A 12,455-nucleotide genomic window follows, 5' to 3' on the forward strand; every position below is an offset into this window, starting at 1 on the left:
CACTTGCAACACTTGTACTTTGTTGAGCTAAATAATCCCTAGCCATTAACGACAAAGTGGGATATGTTTCGGCGTTCTTTGCCCACCAATCCAATATATTTGTTGATGCAGGCGCAACGGGCTCCTTGAGATATTCCACGATTTCATCTCTCGTGGGATTTGGGTTATCAATAGCTTCTCTGAAAATAAATATAAAAATACAAGGTTAATTATATTTCTAAGTATTTATATTTACTTTCGCAGCTTATTATGAATAATAACTGAGTAAGGTTGCGAGTCAATATCTTCAGTAAACTCATAAGCCGTTGCTTGGTATGTTGACCAGGCATAAACTTTGTGAATTTCTTTGAATTCTTTGTCATATTTTTTATTTAATATGCATTTTGGCATATATTTTTGTTTTGTTTTAGGATCTAGAAAGCTAGATATGTAATTTGTTAGGGTACAAAAAAAGCCTTCGTATGCCTCACATTTAGTCAGCATCAATTTAGCTGCTTTTTTGATATCCTCATTATCATGTGAATTAGATGTTTCTTCTAAAAAATTCCCCATCGAAGCGACGAATAAAACCGCCGTCCCAATAGTTGTACTTTCCGATGAAACTTCACATGTAATCTGGAAAAATGGTTTAAGGAAGATTTCAATTTCCTTTAAATATTTTGCCTCATTGACATTTATGTAAAATTCATCTTTGGGAAGACATTCTTCCCCCAATCGTTTAATAAAATCTAAATTCTATAAAATAAAATATATTATAAAAATAACATTTAAGATATTGCTTAAATTACTTTATTTATAGTAGAAATCATAAGATACTTAGAATTCCACCTAGTGACCACGTCGAGTGGTAATCGAGTGCCACCCGAGATTTTGATATATCTTTGCATTAGCTTGGGAGAAAGGTGAAGTGATTTCACCAATTTATGAATTTTTTCTAATTTTGCATCAAAAATATTTAGTCCTTCTTTAACTATAATATTAATAACGTGAGCCAGGCATCTATGGCTATAAAATGGTATACTATATTTTTCCATGTAATGTTTAATGATTAAATCTGATGCACTAATCATATTTTTAGCATTATCATGCGTTAATGCTAAAAAAAAATTTTCAATCTCAAATGTTTCTATAGATTTTATTAAATAATAACATATATCTTGCCCACTGTGAGGGTGCGGCAATTCTATAAGATCTAGTAGATGGTTTTTTAATTTCCAATCTTTGGAAATATAATGTATTGTGATTGCACAATACGACAGGGAATTAATCCCTGTCCAAATATCAGTAGAGAGGGATATTTTTCCGTCTATATTTTTTAGTTTAGCTATAAGTTTGAATTTAGCATTTTCATATATAGAATGCAAATAAATTCTGGCAGTTTGTCTTAACCAGATTTTTTCACTTTTAAATATAAATTTAAAGATATCCTTGAATTCTTCCGAGTCAAATAGATTAAATGGTAGATTGTTTTTTATAATATATCTTAGTATAAGCTTATTCAATTGTTTGTTTTCCTCGGGTTGTAGTTTTCTGATACCCGATAAATGTTTGGGCATTATTTTTTTAGCTTGGAAAATTAAATCAGGATGGCATATCTTTATATGTTTTAAGGTTGGCTAAAAAATATTAAAAATTTTTAATAAAGGATTTATATAATACTTGTAGCCGTATGAAGACTGTAGATTTTATCACAGTAGACACATTTCCGTCGAGATTTGTTAGGTGTGTTTATAAACATATCTTTAATATTGAAATTATTATTTTGTATTATTGAAGAAGAAGACGTATTAGCTTCTGAAAAAGAGCTTTGAGTTTGACTCAAGTCATTGTCCTCTTGATCCTAATAAAAATTATGTTTTTAGTAATAAATAAAATATCATAGACCTGCCGAGCTTAGGGCCGGGCCGTATTTCAATTTTTTTAAATATATGGGACCGGGCCTATAAAATTTTTTAATAGATCCGGGCCAGGCCGGGCCTAACAAATTTATTACTTTTAAAAGCTAATAAAAGATTATAAATATTTGGATAGATCATTTAATTTACAGGGTTGCATGTGTTTTATTTGGTGATATAATAAAAACAAAAACTATTAAGTGGTATAATAATAAGTTTGAAGTGTTTAAAAAAACAGAAATACCACATTTATGTATTAGGAAAAAAATTTAACAATTAATAAAAAATTTTTAATTACAAAAAAATAATTTTTTAAATTTAAAATGTTTAATATTAATAGGGGAGAAGTGCCATAAATGGCCATGTTTGAAGACTGGCCACCACCCTTTAACTTTTTTTCTATTGGACCGATTTCTCTCAAAATTAGTCAAAATGTGTATATTTATGATATTTACCTTACCTAAGTTCATTTATTGAATAGAGCAATCCAATATTAAAATATTTTATAAAAACTGTTTTTGGTACCTCTTTCTGGAAAAATCACGTTACACATTTTTTTGTTTGGTGAAAAAATTACTAATTAAGATTACTGATATTTTATATAAATATTATCCTTAGGCATTTAGCATTATTCACACAAAAAATAAGACTTTAAAAATTTTATTTAATAGACATATAGAGGCGCTTATTAATAATAGACAGGTGAGTATTGTCTGGCCAGGCATTGACTGGCCAAAATCATTCATTCATATTGAAATTTTTACAAACTAACAAAAGCATCCAAAACAAATAAAAATTTATTAATATTAGACAATCATTGTTCACATTGCTCACTAAGATCAATAAATTTTTGCCAAGACAATGGAATTATCCTGCTCACCCTACCACCACAAGTTACAACCACTAGATAAATCAGTCTTTGGACCATTTAAAAAATTTTATAATAACAGCATTGACAATTGACAATTGGATGAGAAACCATGTAGGCAAATCATTTACCATATATGAAATACCATCAATTATTAAAATGGAGCTTCCTAAAGCTACAACCCCCAAAAATATTCAGAATGGATTTTTATCCTGTGGGATATATCCCTTCAATCCTGATATATTCTCTGAAGATAGTTATTTAATATCTAATGATGATGATATGTCAGAATTATCCAATTCCTCTGGCAGTGTAATTTGAATTCACAATCTATTCTATCACATCCAATTTTATATAGCAATAATATTATCAAAAAAGACAAGAGGAGAAAGAAATCAGAAATTTTAACCTCATCACCTTATAAAAAACATAAATTAACAAATATTAAAAAAAAACAATAAAAAAAAAATCTAAAAAAAACTAATGATGAGTGGCTTTGCATAATATGCAAGAAGGCATATTCAAAAAGCAAGAAAGGTGAAGAGTGGATTAAATGCCTGCAATGTGAAGAATGGGCCCATACTCAATGTATTAATAACAATGATTTATTTGTTTGTTATGTATGTAAATAAAGATACTATAATTGTTTCATTTATAAATTAATAAAATGGTTTTCATTATTGTTGTGTATTAATAATTGCCTAATTAAGTTTATTAAACATCATGAATGATTAAATTATTAAAAATCACTTTAACATGTAGATAGTTAAGATAATAATTTATAAAATTATTAAATAGATAGTGATTAATTTTATATTGAAATAAGAATGTTTAACAAAAAGATAATTAAGATATTAATTTATAAAATATTATCATTAAATAGATGATGATAAATTTAGATGTTAATACTTATAATTAAATTTTTATTGCCTAAAAATTAAGAAATATTAACATAAAGTATTTCTAATTGTAATATTTCATATTTATAATAAAATTCTAAATAAAATATTGTTTAACTAAGTTTATTAAACATAAATTTATAAATTGATGAATGATTAAATTATTAAAATAGTCTATAACATGTAGATAATTAAGATAATAATTTATAAAGTCATTAAATAGAGTGGTTAATTTTATATTGAAATTAAACTTTTTAACAAAAAGATAATTAAGTTATTAATTTATAAAGTATCATTAAATGGATGATGAAAAATTTAGATGCTTATACTTATTAAATTAGTGTATAATTAAATTTTTATATACCTAAAATGGAAAAATATATAAGATAGGTCTTTTGCAAGTATTTCATATTGTAATATTTCATATTGTAATATTTCATATTTATAATAAAATTCTTAATTAATATATTATGGCCAGTTAACACATAGTATATGGCCAGTCAATACATATATGTATTGACTGGCCAGAAAAATAACTTTCACATAACCTCATCTAGCTCATAAACAATTATAGATAGAGCTTTAATTCAAATTTTATTTTAAAGATTAATAATTTGGCTACACATTGATATCAAATTGTTTGGTTAAACCCTATTCTTAATACCTTTTTTTCAAAAAAGCAAAAACATGGCCATTCATGGCACTTCTCCCCTAATATATTATCCAATAATACCAATAATAGTTTTAGAAATTCTTCTTTATATAATAATAATTCCTTTTTATCTAATCATTCCTTTTCCACATCATTTTCGCAATCTGCTATAAGTGCCAATTTTACTATAATAAACCCTATAAACTCACCGGCAATTCAAAACCAAAAAAGAAAATTTAATTGCTGGAATAAAGAGAAAATTGACATAGTAACCAAATTGCTGTCCCAGCCTGAAATGGAAAAAATAAAAATATAAAAATAAAGATGCCAATTTCGGAACACTCAAAACTAAACGAGAATGCAATTTAAAATATAATATTTTCTTACAAAATTAAATCATTATGTAAATTATTATTTTTGTATTTGTAATTATAGATTATTATTTAAGGATAGAATCTGAAATAAAGATCATTAACAATACAGTATTACACTTCCAAAAAATTAATTTTCCAATTACATACGATATTCTATAAACATTTCATAGGTAAATTCTTATGTTATATTTTTTAAAAAAAATTATTGTAAAAATTTGAAAAAATATTCACTTTAACTATTTTTTTCCTATTACATAAATGTGGTATTTCTGTTTTTTTAAACACCTCAAACTTATTATTATATTACTTAATAGTATTTTTTGTTATTACTTGTTCTATTTCTGTTTCCATTATCATCATATTGAAGAAAAAATATAATCCAAAAAAATAAGTAAAGAAAAAAGCTTTTTTTATAATTATAAAAAATTATTATATACTAAATAATTCTCTGAAAAATAAATTTAAATTCATTAACGCCTTGCTGGCACCTCATCATTTAGAAGCGGAGGAATAATTTTATTTTTTTGTATCAAATTTAATGTTGTTTATTATTAAAATTATTTTTTATATGCCCAGCCCCAGATGTTTTTTGTTAAATATAAATTTATTTTAGTTAACAAAGGGGGAAGGGGGGGGGGAGGCGGTGTATTTTTATTTTACTTCGTTCCAGCATAATGATGAAGGAAAGGAAAAGTTATTAATTTTTAGAATATACCAGAGACCACCTAAGGAAAGAAAAGTTATTAATTTTTAGAATATACCAGAGACCACCTAAGGAAAGAAAAGACATTAATTTTTATTTTTAGAATATATATAATACAATACCCATATTTTTATTTAAAATTTTGTAAAAATGTAAAATTTATAATAAAAATAGCTATATCTCAGAACATATAAAAAATTGAGATCTAAAATTATGAGTATATATTTAAAAAATATAGGAGATAATAAATACTAAATCTTAGATTAATATTTACCTCCAAAAAAAAGTTAGACAAATTTTCCTAAAGTTACTAAAATAAAATTTTCTTTTTGAGTACTTCCTTTAATTATGGTATTATCACTAAATAAAATTTAGTTTGTAATATACAATAATATTTATCAATAAAAAAAAATTGTGAAAAAAAAAAATTACTCAAGTACAAAGGTGGGACCTATACTACTGCAAATATTTTAAAAAATATCAAATCAATTATCTTGAAATTTGGTAGATATATTCTTTATAAGAAAATATTAAACTACTATAAAAACTAGGTCAAAATATCTTCAGGTTTTTTTATTACCAACATTATAAAAGCCGTGGGGTATTATTTACCCCACCTTTGTAGTGAAGGGTTAAGGAAGACTTATATCCTTTCAATATTTGCCTTTTTTTTAAAGTTACCAATAAAATATCATTAAATTTTATAATTTAATTATATGTTTGGCTTTTTTGATGATCTTCTTTCAATAAAACGTATTTGGCATAAATTTTTAATAAACAGATTCTAGCCATGTGCTGCACATCCAAAGGATTCAATAAATTCCTAACTTTGTAAATCGTCATAAATTAATTAAAAACCTAGGTTTTAAAGATGATTTTTGAATACTTTTTAGTCGGTCAATTGACCGGTCAAAATCAGTCAATTGACCGGAGGAGTATTTGACCTCAAAATTTGCCTCTTATTACCTCATCCTTGAAGATTATAATCTTTTATATTTCAATTTCAAACAGAGGTAATAATAAATACGACAATTTACATACATAACGTTTTTTCAAACGGTTTTTGATGTTACGAGCAACATTTTTTTATTTCCAATAATTATATAGGAATTGATTTTTTCGATTAAATTCACGTTATCAAAATTTACGTTATATAGAATTTAAAAATCCTGAACCTAAATTAAACCCTAATTTTTGGTAATCTTGCAGATATTTTTATCTTTTAATAATTAAATGTTAAGATATAGACATGTCAAATACACCATATAAAGGTAGAACTATACTTATTTGATACCCACCCATTATCATATCAATATTTGGTGCTGATAAAATAATTCCTGACCTACGTAGAAATAGCTTCACTCATCTAGACATGGTTTGCAACCTATTCAATAGATCTAATTAGCTAGCGATTGATACCTCTAATAACCATATATTTATATATATTAATAAGGTCAAGAAAAATCAACTTAAGATATATTAATCTGTGCAAGGGGTTCGTGCTCATAAGTTAAGTCGATTTTAAGATCCAAGCCCCTACAAAAACAACCAATAAATAACACTTATATAATAAGTAATAAAGTTTCATAAAATTTAAATTAACCTATTTATTGAGTTCACGACTCAAGTTCAGAACTAGAGTAGTAAAAATGACTCTAGTTATTGCTACTTCGACACGGAGTCAGGATTACTCGACTATCTAATTTTAAATTTAATATTAATAAACAAAAATATCGTAATTAAAAATAACTAATTAATTTGAAATATACTAGTCTAGTCTCTAGTCGATCAAATTTATAGAACTATTTGTCCTCTAATTGTCTCAAGTATATAATTCCTATTTACAACTCAAGTTGGAAGTCTAAAATAAAAAAATGTAATAAACATATATCTTAATTAAAATTAATAATTAATTTGAAATATTCGTCCTCTAGTCGTCGACTCAAGTTCATAAAATTATTCGTTATCTAGTCGACTCTTTATTTTTTATATGCCATTATTTTTTAATAATATCATATTTGCTACAATTTATATAAAGTAATTAATGAGAATGAGACAGTCAGAAAAAAATCTAAGAATTTATTAATATTCTTTTTATTTTTACGGTTATATTTTTTAAAATATATTTAGCCTTTTCAATATTAAAATTTATTTAATTCATAAGGCAAAACATTAAATAAAATAAAAAAAATGAATAAAATAATTGTTTTATAATAAAACCCCCATTTATAAATTTGGGTGGGATATATTTATTTAATGTTTTTTTTATTTATATTTATAAAAAATCAAGTATAAAAAATGCATTTCATTTTCTTTTCTTTTCGTTTTTCCCATTGTCTATTTCTCTCCCTCCTTTATTTATTTTTATTTAATGTTTTGCCTTATGAATTAAATAAATTTTAATATTGAAAAGGCTAAATATATTTTAAAAAATATAAACCGTAAAAATAAAAAGAATATTAATAAATTCTTAGATTTTTTTTTGACTGTCTCATTCTCATTAATTACTTTATATAAATTGTAGCAAATATGATATTATTAAAAAATAATGGCATATAATAGATTTTTTCTAATATAAAATAAAGAGTAAAGACTCTTGGACAAAAAAGACACCATTTAATCATTTTTTTTAAATGTTAAGAAAAAGGGAAAGTTTAAAAAAAATTCCATACATTCACTAAAAAAAAATATTTGGTTAATAAGTTGTAGCAGTTTTCGCTGGTTTTTAAAGATGGTTCACATATGTGAATTAATGGGATATTGTTATTTAAAGTTTGTGACTACAAAATAAAACTCGTTTTAAAGGCTATAATCCAAAATTTTTAAAAAAAATTTTAAAATTGTATGTTTAAGTATTAAAATTTAGAAAATTGTCAAGTATGTTTTGTAAATGTTTTTATTTTTATGTTTAAAAATATAGACTTATCTTATTTATATATTTTCAATAAAGTTTCGAAAGTTTGTGAATTTAATTTTTGATAATTTAGGACACAACCCAATGAAAATTTTTTGCAGTTTGATAAATAATTAATAAAAAAGATATACAAAAAAGTTGTTATTTAATTGACATCTGGTAGGTAGTGAGTTCCGTCAGAAACTGTTTTTAGGGATCCCATTTTTCTGAAACTAGCCGGCACTAGCAGTTAGCAAAGGATTATCCCAAGGTCAAAGTGATAGCTTTAGGCTAAAAACTAGGTTTAGCCGATTTTTTTTAGCCTGCTAAAAATTGACTTAAGCTGCTATATAATAATTATTACCCTACAACCCACCGCTAACTTTGAACTTTGAAAAATCCTGGATACTCCTATTGTGGGCTAGGATAAGTCTGTAAAAAATTTTTGGATGAGACGGTAAACCTATTTCATTTTTTTGGCGGGTAAATTTTAAGATTGATTTGTGTTTTTTTTAAAAAAACTAATAAATAACAATAAGAAATATAATATTTCAAAAAAAATAAGCTTAAGAATAAGAATAATAACAATAATGGGAGAGAGAGACGGAGGAAGGAGGGATTGGTTATTTATTTTCTTCTAAATATAATTTTTATTTTATTTAAATATACAAATATAATTTTATTAAATAATTTAAATTTTTTAAATATGGATTCTTCTTATATGAATTTTTTATTTAACACGATAAATTCTGAAAATAACCAAAGTGATGAAGACGTGCCTGATGATATAGAGATAGACCGTGATTCGGAGGTAAAATTATATATTTTTCCCGTTTATTTGTATATTTAAAATACATGTAGACGGACTTAAGCCAGGATTTTATGGCTGAAGAAGAGTTAAATATAAGCCAAATGTCAGATATATCTACTAATACTACCTCACATCTCAAAATAATAGTTGCATTAATATAAAAACGATTTTTGAATTATCACCAAAAAAAACAAAAAGAAGATGCACAATATTTTAAAATATTCAGTATACACACCGCATCAAGTAATATTTTAAATTTTATAGTACTCTATAAATTTACAAAAATTTTCGTCATTTTTTCCCCAAAATATTTGTATCTTAATACATAAATTAAACCCTTTGTTGCATAAGTGGTGGAACATTGTAGACCTCAGTCACTTTAACAGTAGCATAAGTATGGGTTCTAGTCCCCTGAAAAATATAAATAGCCCCTAAATTTTGGAATTTTTTTCATATTATATATAAAATTTTAGGCAATGTGAGCTAGATAGGGGAGACCGGGGTAAAACGATAGGTATTGTGCATATTTACCTGTAGCCATCCTATCCTTCATCTATAAGATAAAAAAAAGTGTAACTCTATATCTATAATATTACATGTAAAGTATTTATCATAATTAGCACATTTAGAATGTGTACATTCAAGGCACATTGTACATTTTAACCATTCATCGCCCTCGCGACTATTTTTATAGTTTTTATTGCAAATAACACATAAACAATTCTTTATTGATTTCTTTTTTCTTTTCTGAATTAATAATTTTATTTAATAAAGGAGTAGATGTTAGTATTTCTGAGTTCTTTTTTTAGACATTTTATCGGATGAAATGTTGAACAATTTCGGAATAGGTATTATTGGGTTCATCAATATCATTTATGACATTTTCGATCATTAATACAGATAAATTACTGTCATTATTTGAGTCATAAGTTCTATATTATTCACTGTATGATTTTCCTCATTATTTTCAATTTCAATATTTAAACTAGCATTTGAAATATTAGTATAGCAGATATAATCTTGATTTGTAAATATATTTGGGTTTAAAGGATATATGCCACAAGCTGAGAATCCATTTAATATATTATTTGGTGTCACTGTCCTCGGTATACATTTTTTAAGACTCCTGGAATATCATAATCTTCAATTTTGCCCCACATGATTTCTCATCCATGTGTTTTATATTTTTTGGGTAAAAATAGTTTTTTGACAAAATATATAAAACCAGGTAAGTTTTTTAACAGATGAACATAGGTAGGAAATTAGATATAAAAATGCATCTTCACACCAAATTTAAAATCTTTGTGCTCAAGGGTTAAAAAGTAATTATCGTTGTTCGGTCTCCCCTAATTTTTTTCCCACTTGTGCGACTGAGGGTTAAAAACTATTATGTTTTAATTTTATAAAGAAAAGTAAAAATTCATTTATTTTAACAGCGAATTTAAAAAATCATGTAAAAAGACATCATACTGATATGATACGGATTGAGAAGACAGAAATGCCAAAAAATCTAGTGGGCATAAAGAAACTTTTACCCGAGGTGATCATACATCTAAACAAATCAATTCTCAGGTATATAATAAAGAATAATATATCTTTCCATTCACTGAATAGTGATTTTTTCAGAGGAATATTTTCTTATATATTTAAAAATGAAAAAATTTGGACTCGTCAAACGGCCTGTAAATATATTGAAAAGCTATATAAAAGTTCCAAATTAAATCTTATCACTAAGTTAAAAAATATTGATAGCAAGATAGCCATCACCACTGATATGTGGACCTCAATTAATTCGTCATCGTTTTGCGCAATAACATGCCATTATATTAATAAAAAATGGAAAATGGAAAGTTTCCTTTTAGATTTAATTGAGTTACCATATCCTCATAGTGGTGAGGATATATCACAATGTTTATTAGAATCTCTTGATGATTTTGAGATTCAGGACAAAATTATCTCAATTACGCATGATAATGCACTAAACGTAATAAAAGCTGTTGAAAAAATGAATACAATTTATCAGGAAAAATATAAAACAGGCGTATACAGCCACCGATGTTTAGCACATGTTATAAATTTGATAGTAAAAGAGGGATTTTCATACCTAGACAAAAAGCTAATTAAAATAACTGACGTTGTAAAGAAACTACATTCTTCCCCCAAACTTTTACAAAAATACATGCAGCTATCTGGTGGAACGAGGATTCCGTTGGATGTGATAACCAGATGGAATTCAAAATATATAATGCTATCAACAGTGAACAAAGTAAATTATAATATAATTTTTTTATAATGTCTTTTACATTCTACTAAAAGATATATGGTCAATGGTAATTAATTTTTCAAAATTTTGACTATATATAAAGGGAACTAGGTCTAGTCGAACCATTTTTTTACAAATCCCAGTCTTCCCTACCTTTTAAACCATAATATAATTATTTTATTCAATAATATTCAAAGATAATAGTTTTACAATTTTGAAATTTTAGAGATATAACATTGCATAATAATATATTTAATTTATATAGAATTTAGATGCAATTAAAGACCTTGGGAAAAAATATATGGCGCCTTTCGATATAAATGATAGTGAGGCGAGATCTTTAAACGAAATTGAAAATTTTTTAAAACCTTTTTATAAAATAACACTTGAAATATCGTCAGATACTTCTACTATTGGAACCTCAGTTTTATTTATGACAAAGATAGAGCAGATTTTAGACGAAACTTCGAAAAATCATCCCGATAGCGATCTTAAAAATGCGGCTAGTAAAATGTTGATAAAATGTGCAACATATAAAAATTTGATGAGTTCATTTAGCAATTTTGTATCTACACTATTAGATCCTAAAACTAAATTAAAATATATGCCTAAATTTATAGCAAAGGAGGATTATAATGAAAAATTTAAATCATTATATAAAAGCTATGGTTGGCCATCGCAAAAAGCGAATGTTTATGACTTCTCAAAAGATGATATGGAAACACACCCCTATTCGGTTTGCATGCATAACGAAATGAGAAAGTAATTATAAATGTTTGATATATTAATTTATAATTTTTAGGGAGGCTTATGAATATCTAGATCTCAGTAGAGATGAATTTATAGATTACATCAAAGAACCGGTTGCACCAGCTTCAACCAATATACTTGATTGGTGGGCCAAAAATAGTGATTTTTACCCAACGTTGTCGCTCATAGCTAAAGATTTCTTCGCACAACAAACAACAAGCGTTCCTAGTGAAAGAGTCTTTAGCAAGGCCGTTGATTTTTTAACGAAGAAACGAAATAGGATGTCGGGGACAACCGTTAAATATTGTATGTGCCTTAATAACTGGGATGTTAGAGATATAATATAA

At 25.7% G+C, this 12,455-nt stretch overlaps 1 protein-coding gene across 1 annotated transcript; it reads left to right on the forward strand.

Annotated features, from left to right (window-relative positions):
- The first annotated feature begins 8,990 nt into the window (after nt 1–8,990).
- LOC135922842 (uncharacterized) lies at nt 8,991–12,455 on the forward strand. Its single transcript, XM_065457334.1, has 5 exons — nt 8,991–9,095; nt 10,831–11,361; nt 11,624–11,864; nt 12,022–12,094; nt 12,161–12,455. Exons 1-5 carry the CDS (start codon nt 8,991–8,993, stop codon nt 12,453–12,455), a joined length of 1,245 nt encoding a protein of 414 aa, XP_065313406.1.

This window comes from Gordionus sp. m RMFG-2023, chromosome 1 (assembly GCF_954871325.1).
Source record: "Gordionus sp. m RMFG-2023 chromosome 1, tfGorSpeb1-WG-v2, whole genome shotgun sequence".
Lineage (NCBI taxonomy): Eukaryota > Metazoa > Nematomorpha > Gordioida > Chordodea > Parachordodidae > Gordionus > Gordionus sp. m RMFG-2023.